This window comes from Frieseomelitta varia, unplaced genomic scaffold (genome assembly GCF_011392965.1).
Source record: "Frieseomelitta varia isolate USP_RPSP 00005682 unplaced genomic scaffold, Fvar_1.2 scaffold_909, whole genome shotgun sequence".
Classification (NCBI taxonomy): Eukaryota; Metazoa; Arthropoda; class Insecta; order Hymenoptera; family Apidae; genus Frieseomelitta; species Frieseomelitta varia.
Genome location: NW_025110711.1, coordinates 624,930 through 648,125, shown reverse-complemented (window position 1 = coordinate 648,125; position 23,196 = coordinate 624,930). Strand labels below are relative to the sequence as shown.

At 43.6% G+C, this 23,196-nt stretch overlaps 1 protein-coding gene across 5 annotated transcripts in view; it reads right to left on the bottom strand.

Annotated features, from left to right (window-relative positions):
- The window catches only part of LOC122537454 (nesprin-1), a 78,340-nt gene that overhangs the window by 3,070 nt on the left and 52,074 nt on the right, over nucleotides 1–23,196 (bottom strand). For 2 of the 5 annotated variants that reach the window (XM_043670619.1, XM_043670620.1), the window contains 5 exons: nucleotides 18,392–19,202; nucleotides 17,720–17,878; nucleotides 17,253–17,615; nucleotides 16,698–16,808; nucleotides 13,699–14,327 (listed from right to left, as the gene is read on the bottom strand). The exons of 1 other annotated variant lie outside the window; for it this stretch is intronic. In XM_043670619.1, coding sequence (XP_043526554.1) covers nucleotides 14,217–14,327; nucleotides 16,698–16,808; nucleotides 17,253–17,615; nucleotides 17,720–17,878; nucleotides 18,392–19,202 — 1,555 coding nt within the window. In that variant the 3' untranslated portion in view covers nucleotides 13,699–14,216. Of the gene's footprint in view, nucleotides 1–623; nucleotides 13,329–13,698; nucleotides 14,328–16,697; nucleotides 16,809–17,252; nucleotides 17,616–17,719; nucleotides 17,879–18,391; nucleotides 19,203–23,196 lie in introns of those variants that run through there. 2 more of the 5 variants (XM_043670618.1, XM_043670617.1) reach the window with 2 other exon arrangements.

Sequence of the window (23,196 nt, the reverse complement as noted above, 5' to 3'; positions counted from 1 at the left end):
TTGAAATGTTCTCGTGAACCGCAACGCAAGCAGAAAATCAAGTAACGTTACGCTCGTGCATTAATGAAAACAAAACAAAAGCGGTGGGCATGCAGATCGTGGAAGGAAACAGAGAGCTGTAGTAACAGAGAGAAGCAGTAGCAATGTAGCAGCGCCAACGCGATGATTAGCGGTTATCAACTGTGAAAACGCGCACGGAGTAAGAAAGTCAGCGAGTAGAGAGAAGTATAATACACGTTCGATGTATATATATATATATATATATATATATACACATATATATACGCAAGTCGAGAGACAGGTGAGAAAAATGAAAAAAGAGAGAGAGAGAAAGAGAAAAAGAGACGTTATTAGAAAGTTGAAATAGAGTAAAACCAATAACGGACGAAGACGATGAGAAAACGGTAGAAAAAAAAAGATCAAATAATATAAATAAAAAAAACTATACCAAGCATACACTCTCACGCGCGAGCTCGCGAGTCATGTATATATAATACACGAGTCCGCACAACACAATCGTAACAACAACAACAGCAATAACAATCACAACAACAACAAGGATAATGAAACTCGTTCAAGCTCGATTGGGTAATGATCGAGCGCAGCTTGTGTCGTGATCGCACCTTGATCCCTCGTATCCTCTTTTCAGCCTCATCTTCAGCTACCCCCGTCTCTCTCTCCGTCTCCACGATTGGAGTGCGCCGCTGCATCGATCCTCTTTCTCTACCTAAATTCAGTTCCTTGGGATCTGGGCCGTGGTCAGGGATGCTTGGTGTCAGGGATAACTCACGTGGATCGGGACGTGTGGACTCTGATCGTCGATCCGGGCTCACGATCCTGCTCTGATCGAACTTTAAGGATACCTCGACAGTCGAGAACGACAACAACTTCGCCTCCTCGGAATTGCCCGGCGTCGTAGGAACGACAGGTTCATCGACGAATTTCGAAACAGACTGATCGTCGTTGGGACGAACAGAGGACAATTCGGAGGGACAGGACGGGTCTGACGTTGGATTCTCGATCTTTTCTGAAATCAACTCTGAAATCTGACCCGGTCTCTGCTCGTTCTCGCTCGACAAGTAAGTACTGTAATCGCTCCAGCTACCTATGCCGCCTGGCAGATCGGCGATCAAACGTTCGGTGTGCGGCCCACCCATGAAATAAGAATTCAAGGGGCCACCGTTCCCGCCGCGATCGTTCAAACCACCGCCGTTATCACCGTCGAAATCGTCTTTGTCGTTAGAATCGCGTTTCGCGTCGCCGGAAGGGCTTTCCTTCGAGTAGTTGGCCAAATTCTCGAACAGGTAGCGTTCAGCCTCGTGATACGGATGTTTGTCCGGCCAGAAGCCGCTATCGAGAGAGAGGAATTTCGATCTGCTGAGTTCGGACAGGGTTCTCAAAATTAGGGGCGTTTGCACGGGTTTCTTTTTCTCGGGACTCAGGACCAGAATCTCGTCAGCTATGTAGAATTGCACCTTCGGTTTCGCCGGCTCGATCACGATGTCGACCGTTTCTATCTCGGGCTCACTGGATATACACTTCTCGAATTCCTCCTCGGTTTCTAACTGAGATTGAATCGAATCTATGGTTATGGGTGACTCGATTTCGTCTAACAATTTCTCTATCGATATTTCCTGTCGCGGGACTTGATCGGTCCTTTGACTTATACTCTCGAGGTCCTTCACTGTTCCCGATTGTATCTCTACGATTTCTCCTGTCTCTTTCTTCTCTGTTATTTCTTCCTTGCCAGTTTCCTCCGTCAGCTTATCATTTACTATTATTCCAGCAGGTTCATCGATGGTTTCGTCGATCTCTTCGAGTGAAATGATTTCACCTTCTTTAATTTCGGCTTTAGTTTTGTCTGATATTTCTTCTATGGGATTTGATGGTTTCTCTTCGGATATCTTCTTTTCGTCGTCCTTGGATGTATCGTGTGTTTTATCTTTACCTTTCTTCTCTTCTTTCGTAGTTTCCTCTTCCGGAGGATGTACTTTTGGAATTTCTTCCGTTTCTTGTACACTAACGATCTCCTCTTGACTTTCAGCAAAGTCTTTTGTTTCTGTCATCTCTTCGATGACTGTTTCTTTGACAACAAATTCTTCCTCCGATACGTTCTTAACTTCTTTCTCATTTTTCTCAACCTCCTCAATTGTCGGTTTTTCATCAACCTCCAAGTTTTTCAATTCCACGTCTAATTCTATTTTCTCTTCAGTTATCGTCACATCTTCCCTTTCATCGACTATTTCTTTCGGAGTTTCTACAGTTGTCGAAACAATAGAATCTGTACTTAATATCTCTGTATCTTTCTCATCCTTTAATGACTGAGGTTCTTCGTCTGTAGACTTCGTTGCTGCTTCTTGTTCCTCGCGTTTAGTTTTCCTCGCATGTTTATTCTTACGTTTCAAAGTTGGTTCCTCCTGTTTTATATCTTTTCCAGTTTTATCTAACATTAGTTTAGATTCATCTGTCTCTGTTTCAGGTTTTCGAACTATATCTACCACTAATGTGTCATCTGCCATTGATTTAGGAGTTCCAGATTTATCTGCCACTGGTTTAGGTATCTCTATTTTTTCTTCGGCAAGATTTTCCACGTCCTCTGGAACTTTTTCTTTGCTGTCAGCAGATTTAGGTAGATTTGTTTCCTCTGGTGTTCTTGATCTTTCTTTTTCCTTGATTATTGGCTTAAGTGTAGTTTCTGGTACAAGCTTTATTTCATCAGGCAGTGACACTTCAGAGATGATTGTTGTTAATTTCTTAATCTCTTCTAACTTTCCCTTTGTTTCATTTTCATCGGGTGAAATAGGTATTATGTCTTTCGGTTTTACTTCTTCTGGTGTAACAACAATCGCGCTTGTTTCTTCCCTCTTTTCTGTGACGATCGTCTCTGACTCTTCCTTTTTCAATTTCTCTTCATTAGTTGCTCGTGTGGCTGACTTCTCTTTCTTCTTCTGCTTTCGTTTTTCCTTCTTTGAAAGTTTATACTTTTCTTCTGTCACAACTTGTTCTTGAGTATTTGAAGTCGTTTCTTCAACAGATGTTTGCGGAGACTTAATTGGTTCCTCTTTAATTTCTTCTTTCTCAACTAACTCCTTTTTCTCCTCCAGTTTAGAATCAATTTCATTCCTCTCACCTGTCACTTCTTCTTTGATTTCTTTCTTTTCTTCTTCTATCGATTCTTCTTTGATCTCGGATTCAAGTATTTTTTTCTCCTCGTCGATTCGTTCTGGTACCGTTTCCACTTTCTTTTCCTTAGACTTTCCTTTATGCTTCTGTGCAGGTGCTGGTTTTTCTTTTGTTTCTGCCTGCACCTCTTTAATCTCTTCAACTTCTGGTTCTTTTGCTGGTAATTCTGCTTTAAGTTCAGATTCAAATGCTTTCTCCTCCTCAATTGGTGTTTTGACAACTTGTTCCGGCACGGTTTCTATTTTCTTCTCCTTGGATTTTCCTCTGCGTTTTTCTGTTTTCGGCTTTCCTTCGGCAAGTTCAGATTTACTTTCAGTGTCTGATTTCGCGACTTCTTTCATTGGGATTTCCTTATCCTTGGCGTGTGGTTCTTTTGCTAATATTTCTTCTTTAATTTCAAATTCAGATACTTTCTTCTCTTCGACTGTCGTTTCACTAATTTGTTCTGCCACTGTTTCTGCTTTCTTTTCTTTAGATTTCCCTTTAGGTTTCCTTGCCGGCGTTGATTTTTCAGATTTAATTTCTTCGACGATCTCAGGTTTACTTGCTCCTGGTTCAATTTCCTTAACTTCGTCTTTCGACTTCGATTCTGTCTCTGTCATCTGAATGATATCCGGTTGTTTGACTGATTCTTTATTCTCAGTTTCCTCTTTGGGTTGCTCCTTATCAGATTTTCCTTTCTTCGATTTCTTGTTCTTCCTCGTAGCAGGTTGCTCTTTCATTTCTGTTTTCTTCCACTTGTCCGCGGGCTTCTTTTTGTCCATTTCGTTTGCTTTATCTACTTCTGGACTCTCAGGCTTTACAGCTTTTATTTCTTTTATTTCACCTTTTCCTACGGGTTTTTGTTCTGGAACTTCAGACTTTGCAATCTGCGCTTCTTCTTTCACCTCCTTTGCTTCAACTTTCTCCTCAACCTTTTCTGTTTCTGGAACTTCAGTCTCCTCTTTCTCTTTCATTTCCTTTACCTTCTCTTTTATCTTTTCCTGACTTAAATTAACCTCTTTTGTCTTTGAACTATCTTCTTCCTCCTTATTATTTTTAGTCTCTGGCAGTTTCTGTATCTTCTCTTCTGTGTCTCCTCTCTCCTCAAATTCACTCATTTTTTCTTTATCTTTTCCCTTCTCTTTACCCTTTCCCTGCTTATCTTTCGTCATCTGATTACGATCTGCGTTACTAGATTTCCCTTTACCTTTATCTTTCGATTTCCCTTCCTTTCCTTTACTTCCATTCTTTTTCTTCTGCTCCTCCACTCTCTGCGCACTCGTTTGCATCTGTTCATCTGCCAAAATTTCTTCAGGAACAATCGGCTTCTCACTCGACTGTCTCGAGCTCGTTTCTTCCCGTCTGGCACTTCTGGATCGCGATCTGGATCGTCTGGATCGCAGTTCTTTTCGGTTTACGAATTCCATGAAACCCTGTTCGTCTATCTGAACCACTTCTTCGATCGGTACTGGTTCCGGTGCTTCTTCCACGTGAATCTGTACTTGAGGATGCAAATGTTGTTCGACAATCTGCTCCTTTTTCGCTGTTACTTTCTCGCCGATCGGCGATGAAAGTGGTTCCAGTGGTTCCACGTGTTTGCTAACTATAGCAGCCCACGAATCTTTCGTTTTCTGCGATGTCTCAGTTTCTGTCACTTCGTTCGAAACTGGAGACAGAGGACTAGCCAAGTCATCCGCCATCGCTTCTTTCTCGATTTCTTCCACCCACGAGGTTGAATCCACTTTGAGAACGTTCTCTTCTGTAATTAATTCGTCAAAATTTCGATCCGTCACTGTTATTTCTTCAGATTTTGATGCTTCTTCGACATGTGGAATTTCTGTTACACCTGGCGATTCTTCAAGAGTGACTTCTCTGTTCTCGCTTTGATTAGGCATAAGAGGAATCGGTTTAAGTAACACGACCCCTTCCTCCTGACTCGTTTGCGGGGAAGTCCTTTTGCTGGAAGCTGCTACCTGTGCGTACGATTTGTTTGACTCTTTTGTAGTCGATTCCAATTCCTCGACTTTCTCGGCAACGGCTGACTTCACTTCATTTTCTTTTTCAGCTTTCGTCTCGGTGACAATCTTTTCTTGTCTGGCCTCTTTCTTCTTTTGATGTTTCTTGTGCTGCGTTTGTGGCTCCTCGGGCACTGTTTCCACCGTCTGTTCTATTTTCTCCAATTTCGGTGATTCGGTGATCGATTCTCGAGTAGTTGACTTCACGTCCGACGTTTGTGCATTTTCTGCAGGGAGATTGCTTGTATCGGTAGTTCCTTTCGTACCAACCACTGATGCCCATGATTTGCCGCAAACTGATTGAACTTCTTCCTTAGACATCTCTTTCGTTTCTGCTTGTGTTTCTTCCTGCTTAGTTTCTTCCGGAGAAATTTCAATCAAAGTTTCCTGAGGGACCGACGCTTGAGGAATTTCGCTTGTCCTTTTTGATTTTCCATCGCGTTTCTTCTTCGAATCTGGCGAACCGATCTCTTGTCTCTCGTGTTTCTTTGTTTCTTTCTCTGGCACAGACTTGGCTTTCACGTCAGGTTTATCTTTAGGCTGCTTCTGTTTGTTCGACTTGGTCTTTGCTTCCTCTTTCTTGGGTTTATCAGCAGGTTTGATTCTGTCCTCTTTCACTGGAGATTGAGGTGCATCTTTTATCTCTTTGTCAGTTGTTGTTGTCTCAGCTGCGACAGTAACAAATTCCTCCTCTGTTAACTTTTCTTCCTTCGTCATTTGTTTCACGTTCTCTTTCTTCTTAGATTCTTTAAAAGCCTTCTTCTTTTCAGAAACAGGCTTCTCCACTTTCTCAAGCTTCTTCTCAGCTAGTATCTCAGATTCTGGGATAATTTCTTTCCTTTCGCCTTGTTCCTCCTGTTCCTTCTTACCTTTTTTTAATTTCGTTTCTTCTTTTGCTTTTTCTGCTGTCAGCTTTACTTCTTCGTCGACGTTTGATTCTAATGTGATTAATGGCTCTTCTTTTGCGATACGCTTTTCTAGCTTATTTTCTTCTTTTTGATCGACTATTTCGTCTAGTTTTGTGACAAGTTGTTTCTGTGTCAACTCTATAGCTTCAACAATCGCGGCATCATCCTTCTGACATACGTCAAGCTCCTTAGTTTCTTTTTCCTCAGTTGTCGCTGTAGTTTTGTTTAATTCTTCAACATCCTTCTTCTCAATTATTTCAGACTCTTTGAGCGGCAACGACGTCTCCTTAATTTCTTCTTTCACAGTCGTAGTAGGTTCCACGACTTTGATTAATTCTTCATCCTTCTTCTCGACTACTTCAGGCTCTCCAGCTGGTAATTTTATCTCCCTCTTTTCTTCTTTCTTAGCCTTTGATTTCTCATCTTTTGCTTGCCTCTCTTTCTTCGATTTCTCTTTTGACTTTCCATCAGGCACCTGCTCCTTCTTCTTCTGAATCTCGGTTTCTCTTTCTTCTTTTTCTCCATCTTTGATTTCTTTCTCCGCCATATTCTGCTCCTTCTCCTTCTTCAGCATATCAAGTTCCTTATTCACGTTCTCGATAAGAGCTGCCGTTTGATCCAGAATGATATCCGTAGACTTTGTAATTTCCGTGGTAATTTCCGCGATAGTTTTCTCTTTCTTAACCTCCTCTTCTAATATTTCCCCAGCTTCTAATCTCTCCGGCTGTCTCTCCTCTCCTCGAGCCTGCATTTCTTCCTCTGCAACCTCAACGTTTGCGAGTTCCAAAGAAGTCGATGTAACTTCTTTCTCTTTAACTGTCTGCTTGGACTTTGCCCATTCGGACTCCAGTTCGTAAAATGTGCTAATTGGATACTTCAGAGTTTCCTTGAGAACGGAAAGTTTTCTACACTCGGCCTCAGATTGTTCCGCGTCTTCCAACTTTTCAGGCTTCCTCATAACCGATTCTTGAACTATTTTCTCAATGCTCTTCGATTCTGATACCGTGGAAGCAGGCACATTTTCCTCGATTACTCTTACCACCTTGAAACGACGATGGAAATCGATTTCTGCCTCGATGTACGGACGATAATCGAACCAGTACGGTTTGACCAAGTCTGTGAAGCAATACGGATGAACCTTCTTTTTTCCTTCAACCACACTCGCCTTGTCTTCAATCCTCCCCGTTTCATCAGACTGGGAAATATCGAATTTCGCAGAAATTTCGACCATTTCGTCGACACGTCCCCTGTCTTTTTTGTCCAAGCTCATTTCACGAGATTCTACCTCAAATTTCTCTCTTTGTTGAACGCCAGAAGAAGTTTCTTCCAATTCTTCGCTCATCTTCTGCTTCTCTTCTACAACGTTACCTTCACTCTCTAGTTTTAACTCACCCGAATCTTTCGATTCTGGCAGCTTCTCCGATGATCCTAACTCCTCCTTTTCTTCTACAATTTTACCCTCGCTCTCTAGTTTTAACTCACCCGACTCTTTCAATTCTGGCAGTTCCTCTGATAATGTTAAGCTCTCTTCCAGAATTGTACCTTCGCCTTTTAGCTTCAATTCACCCGAATCTTTCGACTCTGGCAGTTTCTCTAACGATTTTAAGCTCTCTTCCACAATTTTACCTTCGCTCTCTATCACGAACTCGCCCGAATCTTTCGATTCTGACAGTTTCTCTGATAATCTTGAGCTCTCTTCCGCAATTTTACCTTCGCTCTCTATCACTAATTCGCCCGAATTCTTCGATTCTGGCAGTTTCTCTGATAATTTTAAACTCTCTTCCGCAATTTTACCTTCGCTCTCTATCACTAACTCGCCCGAATTCTTCGATTCTGACAGTTTCTCTGACAATCTTAAACTCTCTTCCGCAATTTCACCTTCGCTCTCTACCACTCGAAGCTCGCTCGAATCTTTCAACTCTACGCTAGCAGTTTCTCCAATAATTTTAATTTCCTCCTGAACCATCGTCCCTGAACCATCACCCTCAGTCTTATCACTCTCAACCGATACGTCCTCAGATTTACTCTGGGAAACCTTCGCGTCCTGTTCTTTCTCTATAACATCCAACTCCCTCTCGTCTCTCGCGCTTTCTACAGATTTCGGTGTACCGGAACGACCCCTCCTCCTATCCTGAACGCTACCGAACAGAATCGGCTGATCGTCTTTAACAAGATCGTCGATATACGTCGCGTAATCGGAAATCGACTTGTCAACGTCAGCTAACAACGTGTTTAACACCTTCGACGGGATACCAACGGCTGAATCATTCGATACCCTAGCATGCTCGGTGGTTAGGCTAGTCTCTATTGTATCAGGACGCAGGGTGATTAATTCGGTGGATTTGGAGTCTACGACCACGAATGAGGGAATATTTTCTACGTTCTCTAACGATTTCGCGAATGGCTCAGTTTCGATGCTGGCCACCGTGGTTACCGTTTCCTCGACGATCGACGATTTCTCCGGCGAACATGATCGTTCGACCGACGAAACCGTATCCAAAACACTAGCATTTACAGCTTCCTCTTTCTTCGAAAGAGAAGAATCTTTCGTCGTGCTTGGTTTTCCAATTAAATCTCGCAGTTGAGATTCACATTCGTCAGACTTTGGAGTTTCTTCGACACGAATCACTTCTTTAAGCGTCTCTTCTTTGTCTTCAGGTTCTGTCAATGAAGTTACGAACGGTTCTACCGTTCCAGTGGATTTTTCAGGAGTTACTTCTTCAGATATTTTGATTCCAACAGATTGTTCGATCGACTTCACGTCTGCGCCAGGTTCCTCAGTGACTGTCTTTCGTTCTGGTTGTGGAGATTCGGCTGCAACTTTATCTCTGCTCTCCTGTTTCTTCTTCCTTTTCTTATCGGACTTTGGCGTGCTTGGTTGACTGGATTTTGATTCTCCTCTGGATTCGATAACAGGAACTGGACTTGTTTTTTCGATGACACATATTTCTTTTGATTTACTTGCTTTCTTGGACTTTGACGATGCTCTTGAAGATTCGGTTTTTCGCTCCGGTTCGTGGATATTGGGTTTATCTGCTTTTGATAGGGTTTCTTCTTCCTTCTTCACGTCACCTTCTTCAACCTTTTCAAGTTCTTTCGATTCCTTAGATTCTTGTATCCCCTTTTCTCCTGATATTTCGACGTTTTCTATAGGTTTTTCTTCAATAATTGTATCTTTAGTATCAAATTCTACTTCAATTTTCTCTATTACATCAACAACATTCTCTTCTCTCTGATTCTCTGTTTGAATCGCACCAATTTCTTCCTTAACCTCGGTAATAATTTCTTTTCTCATTTCCTCCGCAAATATTTGCTTGCCAGTATCGAGTTTACCACTCTCTTCTTCTAACTTGACTCCTTCTTCTTTCTCTTTAGATTTCTCGTTTCCTTCCACAAGCTTAGAACTTTCTTCTTTCCTTGCTTTCATCGGTGATTTAGACTTCCTATGCTTTTTCTTTCCAGATTGTTCTTTACTCGGCGTGGCGGCTTCAGGTTTCAAATATTCCTTTCTCGATTCTTCTGTAACCTTCTCCTCTTCAATTAACTTTTCTTCGACGATTTTTTCGTCTTTTTCAGTAAACTCTGTTACTTCAGCCGCAAGTTTCTGATTAACATCTTCTTCCTTCTTCGACTTCTTTCTCTTTGATTTCGCCTGTTTCTCCGATTCAGCCATTTTCTTCGGTTCTTCTTTTGGCACTCTCGAGTCTCTTTCCGAATCTATCTTCGAATCTTTGCCCTCCATAGTTTGCTCTTCGCCAGATTTATCCTGCTTCTCCTCTCCTTCAGTTATCTGCTTTTTCTCTACGTTTTCCTGCACCACCGTTTCCGACGTCGATTCATCAGCTTCGCCAATTCCCATCGTTGACTCTATGACGCGAATCAACGCGCTGATTATCGCCTTTTGTTCCTCCTTGTTATCTTCTGCCTTCGACGTTACTTCCGATTTCTGATCTTTCGTCTCACCTTTCTTTCCTTTCTCCTTTCCAGCTACTTTCTTATCTTTATCGTCTTTCGGAGTATTTACACGAACCTCTGCTTTAACCTCTCGCTTCTCCTCCGATTCTACGTCTTTCGTCACTTCTGATTTCTCAATTTCAGACTTTTTCTGTCTCGATTGGTCCTTGGACACTTCTTGTTCGTGTCCCTGTTTCTGTTTCTTAGTCCTCTTATTCGACTTCTCTTGCTCTTTGAGTCTCGTCGGTTCTTTCTCCTTCGACTCGCTTCGTGGTTTATCCTTGGATTCGACTTTCATTTCCGGGGTTGTCTTGGTTGGTTTCGCAGACTTCGTAACTTTTGTATCTTCTTTCTTCAGCCGTTCCAAATTTTGAACGCTCTCAGCTGTATCTAATTTCGCGTCTTTCTGCCTCTGAGTTTCTACTTTATCTTCACCAGCGGTTCTCTGAACTTGCTCCGAATCTACGTCGACTCTCGTGGGTTTAGTATCTTTGTTAGACTTGTCTCTCACTGCGGCAGGTTGCTCTTTACCCTTCTGTTTCTTCTTGGACGTAGGTTCCTTCTGAGATTTCTCTTCCCTCGCTTCAGATTTCTTTTCAGGTTCCTTCCTTCGATCTTCTTCAATCTTCGTTTCTCTGTCTTTATCGTCCTTTGCGTTTTTCTTCTCAGAATCTTTCTCCTCTTTGCTCACCTTCGCGTCGTCTTTCGATCTAACCTGTTCCTTTACGTTAAACTCCTTCTGATTTAGCGCGGTCTCTGGCTCGTCTTTAACCTTCTCCAGTCTCGACTTGTTCTGTTTCTTCCTCTCGCTGGATCTCACATTTTTCTTCTCGCTTTCTTCTTTAGCCTTCTCCGCCGTACTTTGAGCCGCATCTTTCTTAGCCTGTTCCCTCGACTTGTCTCTCCTTTTGTGCCTATCCATATCCTCGATCTCCTTCAGTGCCTTCTCTATCTCGTCGTCCTGTTTCTCCGTCGTCTTCTTCTTCTTCCCCTTTCGTTTCTTCTCCTGAGAAGTACTTCTCTGTTGAGCATCAGCCTCTGTTTCCTTGCGAGCATTCTTCTCGTCCTGCTTCTGAGCTTCGATCCTCCTCGGTTTCTCAACGTCCGTTTGCTTAATCTCTGGCTTAACCAAGTCATCCACCTTCTCCCTTTCAATCTGAACCTCGCTACTCTTTGGAATCACCTCAGATATCACCTTGGAGTCTTTCACAGGAATATCATCGTCTTTAATTTCGTGTACCTGCTTCTTTTGCTCGGTACTAGCCCTAGGTTTCTCTTTCTGGCCTCTTTGAGAACTCGGCGAGCTTCTCGGATGCGATCCTCTGCGAGCCTTCTTCTCAGGAATTCGCGTCTTCGGCGACTCTTGGTGAGTCTTCCTCGTCTCTCGTCTTCTCGACGTGTCCCACGCTCCTCCCTGCTTGCCTACCGACGACTCTCGAACCTGTCCAGTTTCCTGAGGGGGACTCGTCTCGTGCACGGAGGACGTCGTCGAGTTTGCCGGCGAATGCGAGTCTTCTTGTCTCGACGTAAACGACGTCGTCGTTGTCGGGGACTGGCCGCTAGCAGCCGATGACGTTGGTTTAGGATTGAGACCCTGCGACAAAATCTGAGCATAGGAGAACGTCTTGCTCTCGCTTGATACGGTGTTTTTCGTCTTAACGGGCGTGCTTTCTGATACTGGTTGCTGCACAGGTCGTTGTTGCACAGGTTGTTGCACAGGTTGTTGCACAGGTTGTTGCACAGGTTGTTGCACAGGTTGTTGCACAGACTGTTGTTCTGGCTCTACTGGTTTCTCTGCTGATTCTTCAGGGACTTCTTCCGCTTGAACCGGTTGAACGAGAGATGACTCGACGACCACAGGCTGTTGAATCCTACTAGGCAGACACTTCTCCTCGACGTTCTGCACAACGACAGGGGTGCTCTTCGGCGGAGCCTTGAATTTCGATTGATGCGGCTGCCTCTGCGAATGCTTCTGCAACTGACTTTGCTGGTAAATCTCTGGCTCGGAGATGTAGCTACCCTGCGTCACGTACGGTTCCGACGCGAAGGTTATCTGGCTCTCGGTGTAATGAGGAAGAGCGATCTGCTGGGGCGGTGCAGCTGGCATGTAAACGTAGGAACTTACTGGATAGGCGATCTGAGATCCGATGAACCCAACCAACTCGGTGATGGGCGGGTGAATGTAGTTGTAGACCTCGGGAACTTGCTGCGTTGTTGCAACCGGCTGCCTCGAAACGTTCTCGTAGCTCTTCTCGTTCAGTAGAACATACTCGTCCATAGTTTCGTCCCTCCAACCGGCTTCAGCGTCGCTCGGTTTCTCGATCGTTTTCACGGGAGACGCGACTTCTTCGCGTACAACTTCGGGCACAACTTCGGCAGGCTGTTGCTGGCTGCAACTCTCCATCAATGTTTCTTCAGCTGGTTGTTCCACGACTGAACACTCCTCCACAACTTCTTCCTCTACCTCGAGTCTAGGCACCTGGAATTCTATCTTCTGCTGGACAGTCTCAGATGATTCCTCGACCACGGTTTCTTCAATCTCTCTTCCAACTACGTGAGCATCTTTCCCAGTCTCTACCGAAGGACTGCGAGAACTCTGCCTGTTCCCGCGAAGAATATCCGCGTAGGAAGTAGATCCGGGCATCCAAATGGGACTAGCAGACCTTCCTCTCCTCTCGATCTTAGGCGCCAGCGTGTTCTTGATCGTCAAAGGCTCCTTCTTCTGTTCCACCACCGATTTAGGTGTCTCGTTGTCAGCCTCCGCGGACGAATTCCTCTCGCGAGATCCCTTGATCCGTTCTTGAACGTCTTTCTTCGCGGAGCCAGACCTTCTCGGCTGATTTCTCAATCGGTAGCTCACCGAATCGACTTTGGATACGTGTCTTCTTACCTCGGCTCTCGCGTCGGGCTCGCTCTGCTCTTCGAACTTCGTCGCCTGTTCCTCTTTCGTCTTCGTTTCGGTTCTGGCGACGTTCGTTAGAGCATCGTCGCGGATCGGCTCGACAGCTGGTTGTTTCTGGGCTTCGATCGTTCTGGACAGTTGCACGGTGGGTTTCAGCACCTGAATCGAGAGAGGGGTCGACGAAGCCTCGTCACGCGAGGTGTTTCTGAACGGGCTAGAACCCCTCGAGCTCGGGCTGGACCGGCCAGCGGCGATGTCCGCGTACGAGACCTGATTGACGAACCTTGTCTCGTTGCTCTGTACAAAGTACGGGTCCACGGCGTATATCTGATCCAACAGCGTCTTCGCCCGCTGCCTCCAATCGTCCATCCTTTGCTGCAGGCTCTGCTTTGTCCGCCACGGAGGGACAGCCAAGGCACAACAATGGAATACACATACGTCAATTTTTCTGGGTGATTTTCTCTAATTTTTTTTTTTTTTTTTTTTGGTTTGGTTTTGTTTTATTTTTTATTTTTTATTTTATTTTTTGGTTTGTTTGATTTTCGTGGCAAGGGTGAAAAAAAAAAGATCAGATGTTAAACTGGGGCGAGGATCGGGGTGGTTCTCTGGTTAGTACGACGTGGTCAGGAGTCACGATTAGTAATAGGTTGTTGAAAGAGCTTAGTATTCCCTTTAGTACAATATGTATGTGTGTATGCTAGATTAACGTTATGATCAGCGGTGGTGTAGCTCGCGGAAGAAATACACGATTCGCTTTGCGACAAAGAGGGCTCTTTATTCTCTCTTTTGAAACAGTGTACTGCTGATTGATTTCGTTTTCTTCCGTTGTACGAACGCAAGTCTGCTCTCTATGCCTGACGGAACAACAAATTCTAGGAAAAAAAACTTTGCTCGGTATGATAATGTAATATAGACAGTATACGTATACATACATACATTCATATATATATATATATATATATAATATAAAGTTCGCTAAAAAAAAGATCCTGAGGTATTAAAAATCGATCCGGTTTCCATTCCGTGAACGGAGAACGAACGTCTTCGCGCGACAGATCGGAAATCTCAGACATTTTCAAAAAACCTCGTCGCCATTTTCGCGTCGACGTTCCCTTCGTTCCGGATGGAGCGCGCGGAACTGACGGACCGAAGGGTGAGAAAAGAAACGAACGCGAGGAACGACGCCAACGATTCGCCGAGAACGCGAATCCACGTGGAATCGCGAGGTCACTCGACGATCTCGATCTCGATCTCCAAACGATCAACCTGCGGTCATGGATCCAACGGTTCTGGATCGGGCTTGCCGCGTTGCACGAGAATCTTCAACCTCTCTGTACGCGCCTGGATTTTGCTCTGCAACGACTTGATCCTCTCCCGGCAGATCTACGACGGGCGAGCAGAACGAACGAACAAGAAGGAAGAGCAACAACACGCCGAGCGATCGAGCAAGATGGACCGAGGAATGAACGATGTTCGATCCGTAGAGAGAAGAGAGACAGAGATCCGAGAAACCAAAGAGAAAATTGAAAGAAAGAGAAGAAGGTGGGCGAAATAGAGGGAGAGTAATTGACGATCGTGTGGAGGGGATCCCAGAAGACGACGATGGCGAAGCGGTAACGATGATCGATAAACGAAACGAAGAAGGGCGGGAACGTGAAACGGCGGACGGGATTTTTTTGTATTTTTTTCAAGGAGAGGCGGGAGAAGGTACAGCAAACAAAATGTTCGTAAATCAAATAGCCGATGCGACGGATTAAAGACAAGTTAAAACAGAAAGAAAAATTAAAAAAAAAAAAAAAAGAAAAGTAAAGCAACCACAAATGTGAAGTTAAATGAGAAAGAGATAGAACGAGAAGTGTGAAACGAACGAGAGAACGTAAGAGAAATTAATTAAAGTATTTGTAAGACCCGACTGGTCTTTCGGTGCGTCGACTTGTGCCCGCTGTGTTCTCACAAGTCTCAGCGCGCGTCTTGGAGGAGTCACTTGATTTTCTTGCGTGTTATCTTCCGTTTTATCGCGGTCGATCGTTCGCCATGCTATCTTCGTTGTGTTTCTTTCGGCACGATCGACGCGAACGAACGCTTTTCTGTTCATTTTCGTTTCAAAATTGCAACATATACGTGAGAGAACCAAAGAGTTTTGAGTTGAGCGCTGCTTTCGTGAACGACAGAAACTCGATGGAAAAAGCCTACGGTGAACAAGGTGTGTGAGACAGACACTTTTTGTGTGTGGTGAACGAAACGTTGCAAGACAATAAAACTCGTTTCGTTTCTCTTTTTTTTTTTTTTTTTTTTTTTTTACGCATACTGACACAACTTTTTACGTACGATTTGTGCGACTAATTTTTCATTGATACTTTATTTATTACTCTATGGATAGAAATATGCACATATATATAGAAAGAGAGAGAAAAAGAGTGCGATGCAACTCCAAAAATATATGGAACTGCGTTATTCTTGTAACATATTCGTTGATGATACATAAACAATATAGACAAGTGAGAAACGAAAAACTATAAATAAGATAGAAACACGTGACGTTATACAAAGAAAAGAAAAAAACAAGCAAAATCAAGTAAACCCCATCACGAGACAACATATATTATAATATATATATAGGTGTGTCGTTAAGAATAATGGTAGTGTAGAAACACGAATCATGAGACACGAATAGAAACTAGAGAAACAGACGAGTAAACGCAGAGACGTGCGTGAACAGTGACGTATGACCGATTGATCTCTCAGTTACAAAGAGAACAGGTGAGATAAAAACTTTAGTCAAGAGCATGATACCAACCAATACCGCGTACTTGATGTACCACCACGATGATTAAGCGTGCGAACGCGCGAATCTCGACGCGTGATCGTTGAATCGCCATATTGGCGAAAGAACGATCAATTTCATTTGAATACAAATTTCAAGGTGAAACGTTTTTGAAATAGTGGAAGCAGCGTGATTTTATTAGTAATCGGTATATACTTTTAGAGAAAGATGTAGAGAATGAATGGAAGGAGAGAGAGAGAGAAAGAGATATGTGTTGTTACAAATGTTTAGTATTATTAACAGATTAGCAGAGTTATTGGGCATTGGTGAATTTTATGAAAAGCTTAGGAGGAGGGGGAGGGAGAGAGGATCGAAAAAGATAATCGTATGAATAATGAGTATGAAACGAAGATCAATAAATAAGGATATGAAAGATGGATATGGACGATAATTTCAATGGAAACACTTTGACTGAAATTATAATAAGAAAAAGGCACGTCGACCTCTGTCTCCTCAGAATGGATCATCAAAATGTTTCCAGACTCTGATTCGTGCGTTGCAAATTTCTATTGGCCACTTCTATCCGATTTCAAACGAAATGACGAATATATATATATATATAGCCAATAAAAATTTCATTTCATCCTGACGCGGTTAAGGGATTAATGGCGGCTCGATCGACGGTTAATTGTTAGTCACTTGAGAGATTAATATTTCGAGAGCAGGCATGGAGTCTTGAGAGCAGATGCCGGAAAGAAATTCCCGATTTATCGATGAGAAACTACCCCCGACCACGAATTTAATATAGTACCAATTTGAAGAAAAAAAAAAAAAAAGAAACAATTCGATTCAAGGGAGTATTTGAAAAATATACGCGATTATTATCCTGGTGGTGGTCTTCAGTTGGTATCGAGCAAATGCAAAAAATCAACTTGCTGCTTTAGCGCACTTGTGCAGGTGGTAGAAAGGTGGGATCAAGACAAACCTACCTGTTGCTCCTGCAACGCCTTCTCCTTGTCGGTGGACAGATACGTCGGGCTCAGTATTGTCCTCAGTTGCTGCTCCACCTGCATAATCTGTTGCCTCAACTGCTGTATCTCCTAGAAACGACAAACAGGCGTCAGCCGTATTCTTTTGAACACCGTTGAAACGATTGCCAATCCATTTTAGTTCTAAGAAACAACGAAATGACTCTATACATCGTATGAAAGACTCAGTGTAAATCATTTTCTATAAAAAAACAACTCGCGCCATACTTGTCAGAATCTACAATCGATGGAACAATTACATTACAACGATCATGTTATAATTGTTGTAATGATCAAGTTGATTCAACGATTGACAATTTCATCAAAATGGCACAAATTGTTGGATAATGAGAAGCGACTTACATCGATTGATCTCTGAGCCTTCTATTTCATATTTTTATACAATCCTTTCATCCCTTTATTTATTTATTTGTTTCTAATTGGACCGGCAATCAAGTTTCAAAAGAATACAGCCGCAGTCTAGAGCGACGGAAGAGACAGTGGAACGATTCTAACCTGTTGATATTGGTCAATTTGAGCTAAACAAGCCTCCAACGCCGCGGTCTGTTCTTTCACGTTGGCGTGAAGGTTGTCTAGCTCGGCCAACAGCTCGTCAACGGTCTCGCCGATTCGACTATCGCCACCGATCCCGGACCGGAAGTGAACCTGAAGCTTCTCCATCGAAATACCGATTTTCGTTTTCTGTATCGCGACATCGCTCAGCATTTTCTCCCGTATAATATGCTGATCCCGTAACGGTTTCTTTTTGTTCTGCGGCGACTCGAGACTCAGTTTCGCTTTCTCGATCCACGTTTTCACCTCCTTCATCTTTCGCTCGCATTGCTCCCACTCCTCGCTAGTTTCTTGCAGCAACGCGTTCTGAAACGAACAGCACGAAACGAACAAGTTCATCTTACGCACGCAATTTCCCTCGCCCGGTTTACGAAATTGAAACTCGTCGAGATCGATCGAGAATAACCAACCCTTTCCAACAGTTGACCCTCCACTTGGACCTTCGCTTCCTCGGCCTCGAGCAGTTTCTCGGGCAGGTCGCCCACGCTGCAAACCTGACCGATACTCTCGAGCTCTTTACCCATGTCGCTGAGATTCTTGTTGATTTGTTTGCAGCTTTTCACGGCTATCTGCAAAGCCACCCCGAACCCGGATTAGGATTAATAAAACGCACGCGGAAATTACACTGAACCGCGATTCCTTCATTCGGGGAACTACAGAGGAACGTGTGTCTTCGAAGATCTCTAAGCTCAAGATCTCTAGCTGTAAATTCTCCGTGCAATTGAACTATCACTGCGAAAAGCATTGTTGCCTCTTTTTTCCAAGCGTTTTCTTTATTATATTCGACGTTTCATTTTTATAGTACCGAAATTTTTATATATACCGAAATTTTTGTAGTCGTAAACGATGACGAATTTTAGTGTTGAACCGGTTGACCCGATTAAATAATACCAATACTTTTTTGTAATTGAACCATCGAACGTATACAGAAGATAGAAAATTTAAGGGATGCTTCTCGATGCTATAACAAGACCAAGATCGACATCAAACAAAAATGAAGGACAAATTCTGCCACGTTCTCCCAGCTTCCTCCGTCACGTCGTCCGAAGAATCGCGGTTCAGTCGACAGGTTCCGAACGTACCGAATACTCGTGCAGCCTCTGCCTAGCCTGCACGAGGGTGCTGAGCTTCAGCGGCTCAACTAGGAACTGTCTCTTCTCCTCGATCCACGTCTTAATGGCCTCGTACAACGTCAAGAATCTCTGCCAAGCGTCGATGGTGTCAGCCACCACTTGCTTCCTCTCGTCTAGCCAATTCCTCACTTGGTTCAACTGTTCGGTGACACTGTGAACAGTGCTGTCGATCAACTGTTTCTCCGTGTCGTCCCTCGTGTTCTCCGCAATGGTACGGCCGTTTCTCGTTAGTCGTTCGAGCTTGTCGGTGACGGTGCCCAGCTCGTCTTGCACCTGTTTCAATTGTTCCTTCAGAGGGATGGGCTCGATGGATCTGTCCTGCACCTTCAGTTCGGCCTGTCTGATCCACGATTGAACCTCGTCGAGATCGGTCAGATAATCCGACCTGACGGTCCTCGCCCGTTTCTGCTCCCTCTGTTTCTCCTCCATCGTCTGCGCGGTTGCCTCGGCGCAGAGTTCAAGGGCTGTCAGGTGTTGAGCAAGATCGCTGGGTACCAGCTGCTGGCTAGCTTGGTACCGCGCCTTAGTGCTTCCTGAGAACGTTTTCGCGCTGTCGAGGAGCTGCTCGACAGACCAGCGTAGCTCGTCAAGCTCCTCCTCGGTCGCGTCCTGATCCGGACCGTACACGTAGAGGCTCGAGGCGCGTTCGCGCGCCTCGTTCAAACGCTTTCTCAGCTGCTCGATCTCACGCTCGGCGTCTTCGAACGTCTCCAAGTCCTCGTCCGCCTTCTTGGATTTCGTCTGCAGGGTGTCGACGAGCCTACAACGAGCACCGTGTTTCATTCCCCGTGTATCTGACGGTACGCGTAATTATTATTTATACGCAATGATGTGTGGGTGTCTCAAACGCGACGGGATCTTTCGCTGTTTTCCTTGGCTATTTCTTCGAGGTCGGTGATATTATACTCGCCGAAAGAAAATATTCGCGGAATGATTCGGTGAAATTAACTGAACTAACAGGACGATTCGAAACGAAAGAACTCGGGGCGGAGAATGATCCAAAGCGAAATGATTCGAAACAAAATAATCTCCAAACTGAGAGGTTCGAGGAATTTGAAATGGAACTAAAGACTTGGAGCTAAAATATTCACATTGATAATGATTTGAAAAGCGAAAAAAAAAAAGAAATTTAAAAATGGAATGATTTGAGGTATAAAATAACAAATAAATCCATCTCGCGAAGCTAAGATTCCAAACGAGATCGCGGAAGAATCGAGAGACGCGGACGTAAGTTCTGGCGCCAAAAAACGTTGGCGACAGTTCCCCGAAGATCAAAGCGCTCAGAGCCTTCACAATCTTCGGTAACTAGTTACGAAACGCAGTTGAAAATCGAAAGCATGAGAACGTAAACCACGAAAGAGCCTGGCGCCAAAGGAGTTTCTAACGACGATAGCTATACGTCCACTTTCCTTCATAGCTTCTAACATCACGTTACGCGAAGCGAAACGAAGTTGTGCGAAACCAAAGACTGAGAACAGAGTCACGAACTGAAGCCTGACGGTCAAAGTGAAGCATCGCGACGCGTGTAAGTAACGTAACTTACGCGTATTCTCCGCAAGAAACCGAACAACGTACTTGGGTAGACGACACAGTCGCAGGTTACAGGTGTTTACAGGGTCGAGAGAGGCCGATGCACCAACGTGATCGTCGGCAAGCCTGTGGTAGCTACCTTACTAAACGGAAAACGATTTTCCCCTTAGCGGCGTGCTTGCGCACGGAGGCCACGCGTAAAAATAGATTTTAGCATATTTCCCCGTGGGCTACGAGTCTCCGATAATGCGTGCCAACGCGCGGTCATCGAGCCCCTGTCTATCGTGCTTGTAGGCCATAGGTCAACGAAGCAGTCACGAGGTGGAAGAAAGAAGAAAAAAGAAGAAAAAGAAGAAAAGAAAAAGACGGATGATAACAGAGGATCGATCGGTCAGAAGGAATCGTCCGAGGCAGAGATGCGACGGAATTAGAATCGAAAATGCGTGTCGCTGGTTCGGCTGTGGCTGGCTTCATTCCAGCAAGAACGGAGGACGCTTTGGCTAAAAGTAGATGAACGACTCTACTATTCGCTCATGTGTATGAGAGAGGAGTCCATATTTGTTGGGATTTCTTGTTGAATTTTTTTTGAATTACTTTGTCTGTCGTTGCCGATATAACTCCCACGCGTGATAACGATTTCGATCATATTTTTAATTTGATATATCCAGAGAGGTATGTCGAAGTCGAACAGAGTGGATTCGGAGATTCGGTTATTTTATTTACGTGTAAGTATTGGCTAAATTTGCTTTCGTTCTCGGTAAAAGGGTCAAAGATCGTGATCGATGAAGAAAATCGAATAGAGGGAATTCGAGGATTCGGCTGCTTTATTTGATCGCGGTAAATTTGTACGAATTTGTTTGAATATGTTGAATTCTGAGTAAAAAGATCAAGGATTGTGCGGATGCCAAGTGTTTTTGTAAAAGATGACAACGTCGCCACAGATATATCGTGCCGTGAGATTAGAGGAATGTTACAATCAGTCATCGTTCCGTTTGAACTCGTCTTATGTTCGGCTACAAACCAGTTTTCGTGACGTTACACATCGATCAACAATAACGTCAACGTTAAAATTGCAATTTTGATCACTCACTGAGAATTCTCCGATTGCCGGATCGGACAAGAAAATAAAACTTTCGTTCGTTAAAAATCAATCAGAACTCATCTTGGAAATTTTGATTGAATGTTGATGTTACATGTTACAAATTATTGTCAATTACCAAATGATTCTTTGCCTCTTTTGTTAATGTCTCATATAGAAAAAAAAATCGTCTGAGAAGACCGTGACACGCACGAGTCAGCCCGTAAGTGGAATTTCAGGATACGTGGAGGGCTCACGATGTCAATGTCAAGTTTCGTACGCACGGCGCGTTTCTTTTCGCACCATGACATCATCGTAGCTAATAATGAACGATGTTTAACGTGAGGTGCAATCACCAGCCGACGGCCGTGGTATTTTCGAGACGGAACAGAAATTTACGAAACACGTTACGCTCTGTATCGTCGCTGACTAATAGCGAAAGAGAGGGATAATAGTCACGTTCGTTAAATTTTCCTCACTTTCGAATATATCTCTTTGGATTTGTGAAAATTTCTACCATACGATATTTTAAACAATCGATCGAAATTTCTATATGAATATTTGCAGAATGATTGTTACTGTCCTCGAGACGCCGTGAGAAATTATAATTTATACAAATTTAACCGTCATGTTAAATGGATACTGCAACTTGAAAATCTTTGCTAAATCGTGTCATTGCCCTTGGGACAAGACCGATCGACAGCGAGTTCCGGAAGTATCTTGTCCACGTGATGCAATCCTTATGCGGGCATGTGACTCGATCCAATGTGCTCCGGCACATCACCGCGGCAACATCGTTCCTCGAGGTATTTTCGTAACACTGATCGAATGATTCCCTTTTCAGAGGATCTACCCATCAAGAAACACTGAACATATGAACCAATAAACTATCTTACGTTCCAATGAAACACTATTCTCTTGAAATAATCTAACACCGAACCAATTTTCACCAATTTCGACACCACTTCGACTAATCAAATACAAGTCGCCTGTCTACATTATCTAACTTTCTTTTCTTTGTTAAAACGAAAATCAAAAAAAGAAAAAAAAACATAATCTCAATCCCCTAAGAAACAAGATGAAACAAGATTTATCGACGACGAGATTCAACAAGGAGAGAAGACGGTATATATACCAATCTCAGTGAAAGTGGTGGACCCTCGTGATCGAATCGATAAATTTGTCGATCTCTCGACAAATCTCGTTCTTCGGGCTCGTTGCTCTTCTTTAGTAACGACTTCTTTGAGATAAACGCGTTCGCGGATCGCGTGAGATACGATGTGAAAGTCCGCCGTGGTAAAGTAAAATTTCGGACAACAGTATGGCGCGGCACGATCAAGCTAAACAGCAGCGTTCGCGGTTCGAAACGTTATTAGAAGGGGCGTAATAGCATTAGCTTTGAATTTTCGTCTTGGCGAGGCGCCGCGACGCATGCGGCTTGCGTTTGAACGGCTCGCCAAGCCGGACAGGAACGAAAATCGACGAGAACCGAGAAGCGGCGCACGCCGCGTCGTTCCTAAGAATAATATTCGCCTGGCTTCTTCGTCGTCTTCGTCTGCCAGTTCGTCGTGCTCTTCTCTAAGGAGGAAAGGCGAGTTCATTGGCTCGAAGATCTTCGCTTGTTTCCCATTTATTTTATTTTATTTTATTTTATTTTTTTTTTTTTTTTTTTTGGCACGCCGAGTAGAGATATGATTGCAACGTAGAACCGAAAATGTTGCGTCGAATGTTGCAACACGCGAGGAAACTGAGATTTTAACCTCTTTTCGCGAACTACGTACTGCAGATTTTGATGAAATGTTCGTAGATTGAGAATATCGTGCAACGTATTGTACGAATATGCTCAGAAGTCAGATCGGCAAGCTTCATTTTGCACCGAGTTTTCAATTTCATTAAACGCACGATTCATACTTGAAATATTAGAGAAACAAAGGTACTTATTTGTTGAATATAAATGGCGTAGATAATTGCAAATTTCATGACAAATTCTCAGAAACAATTGTCATTTTTCTTTTACATTTCAAAGAAATTGGAAAGTGGCTCTTATTTGAATTCTGATTTGTTAATCGTTGTTATAAAAGTAAAAATTCGTCTATGCAATCTACTTACAATTCAGACTCTTGACTTGATTTGAATAAATTAAAAT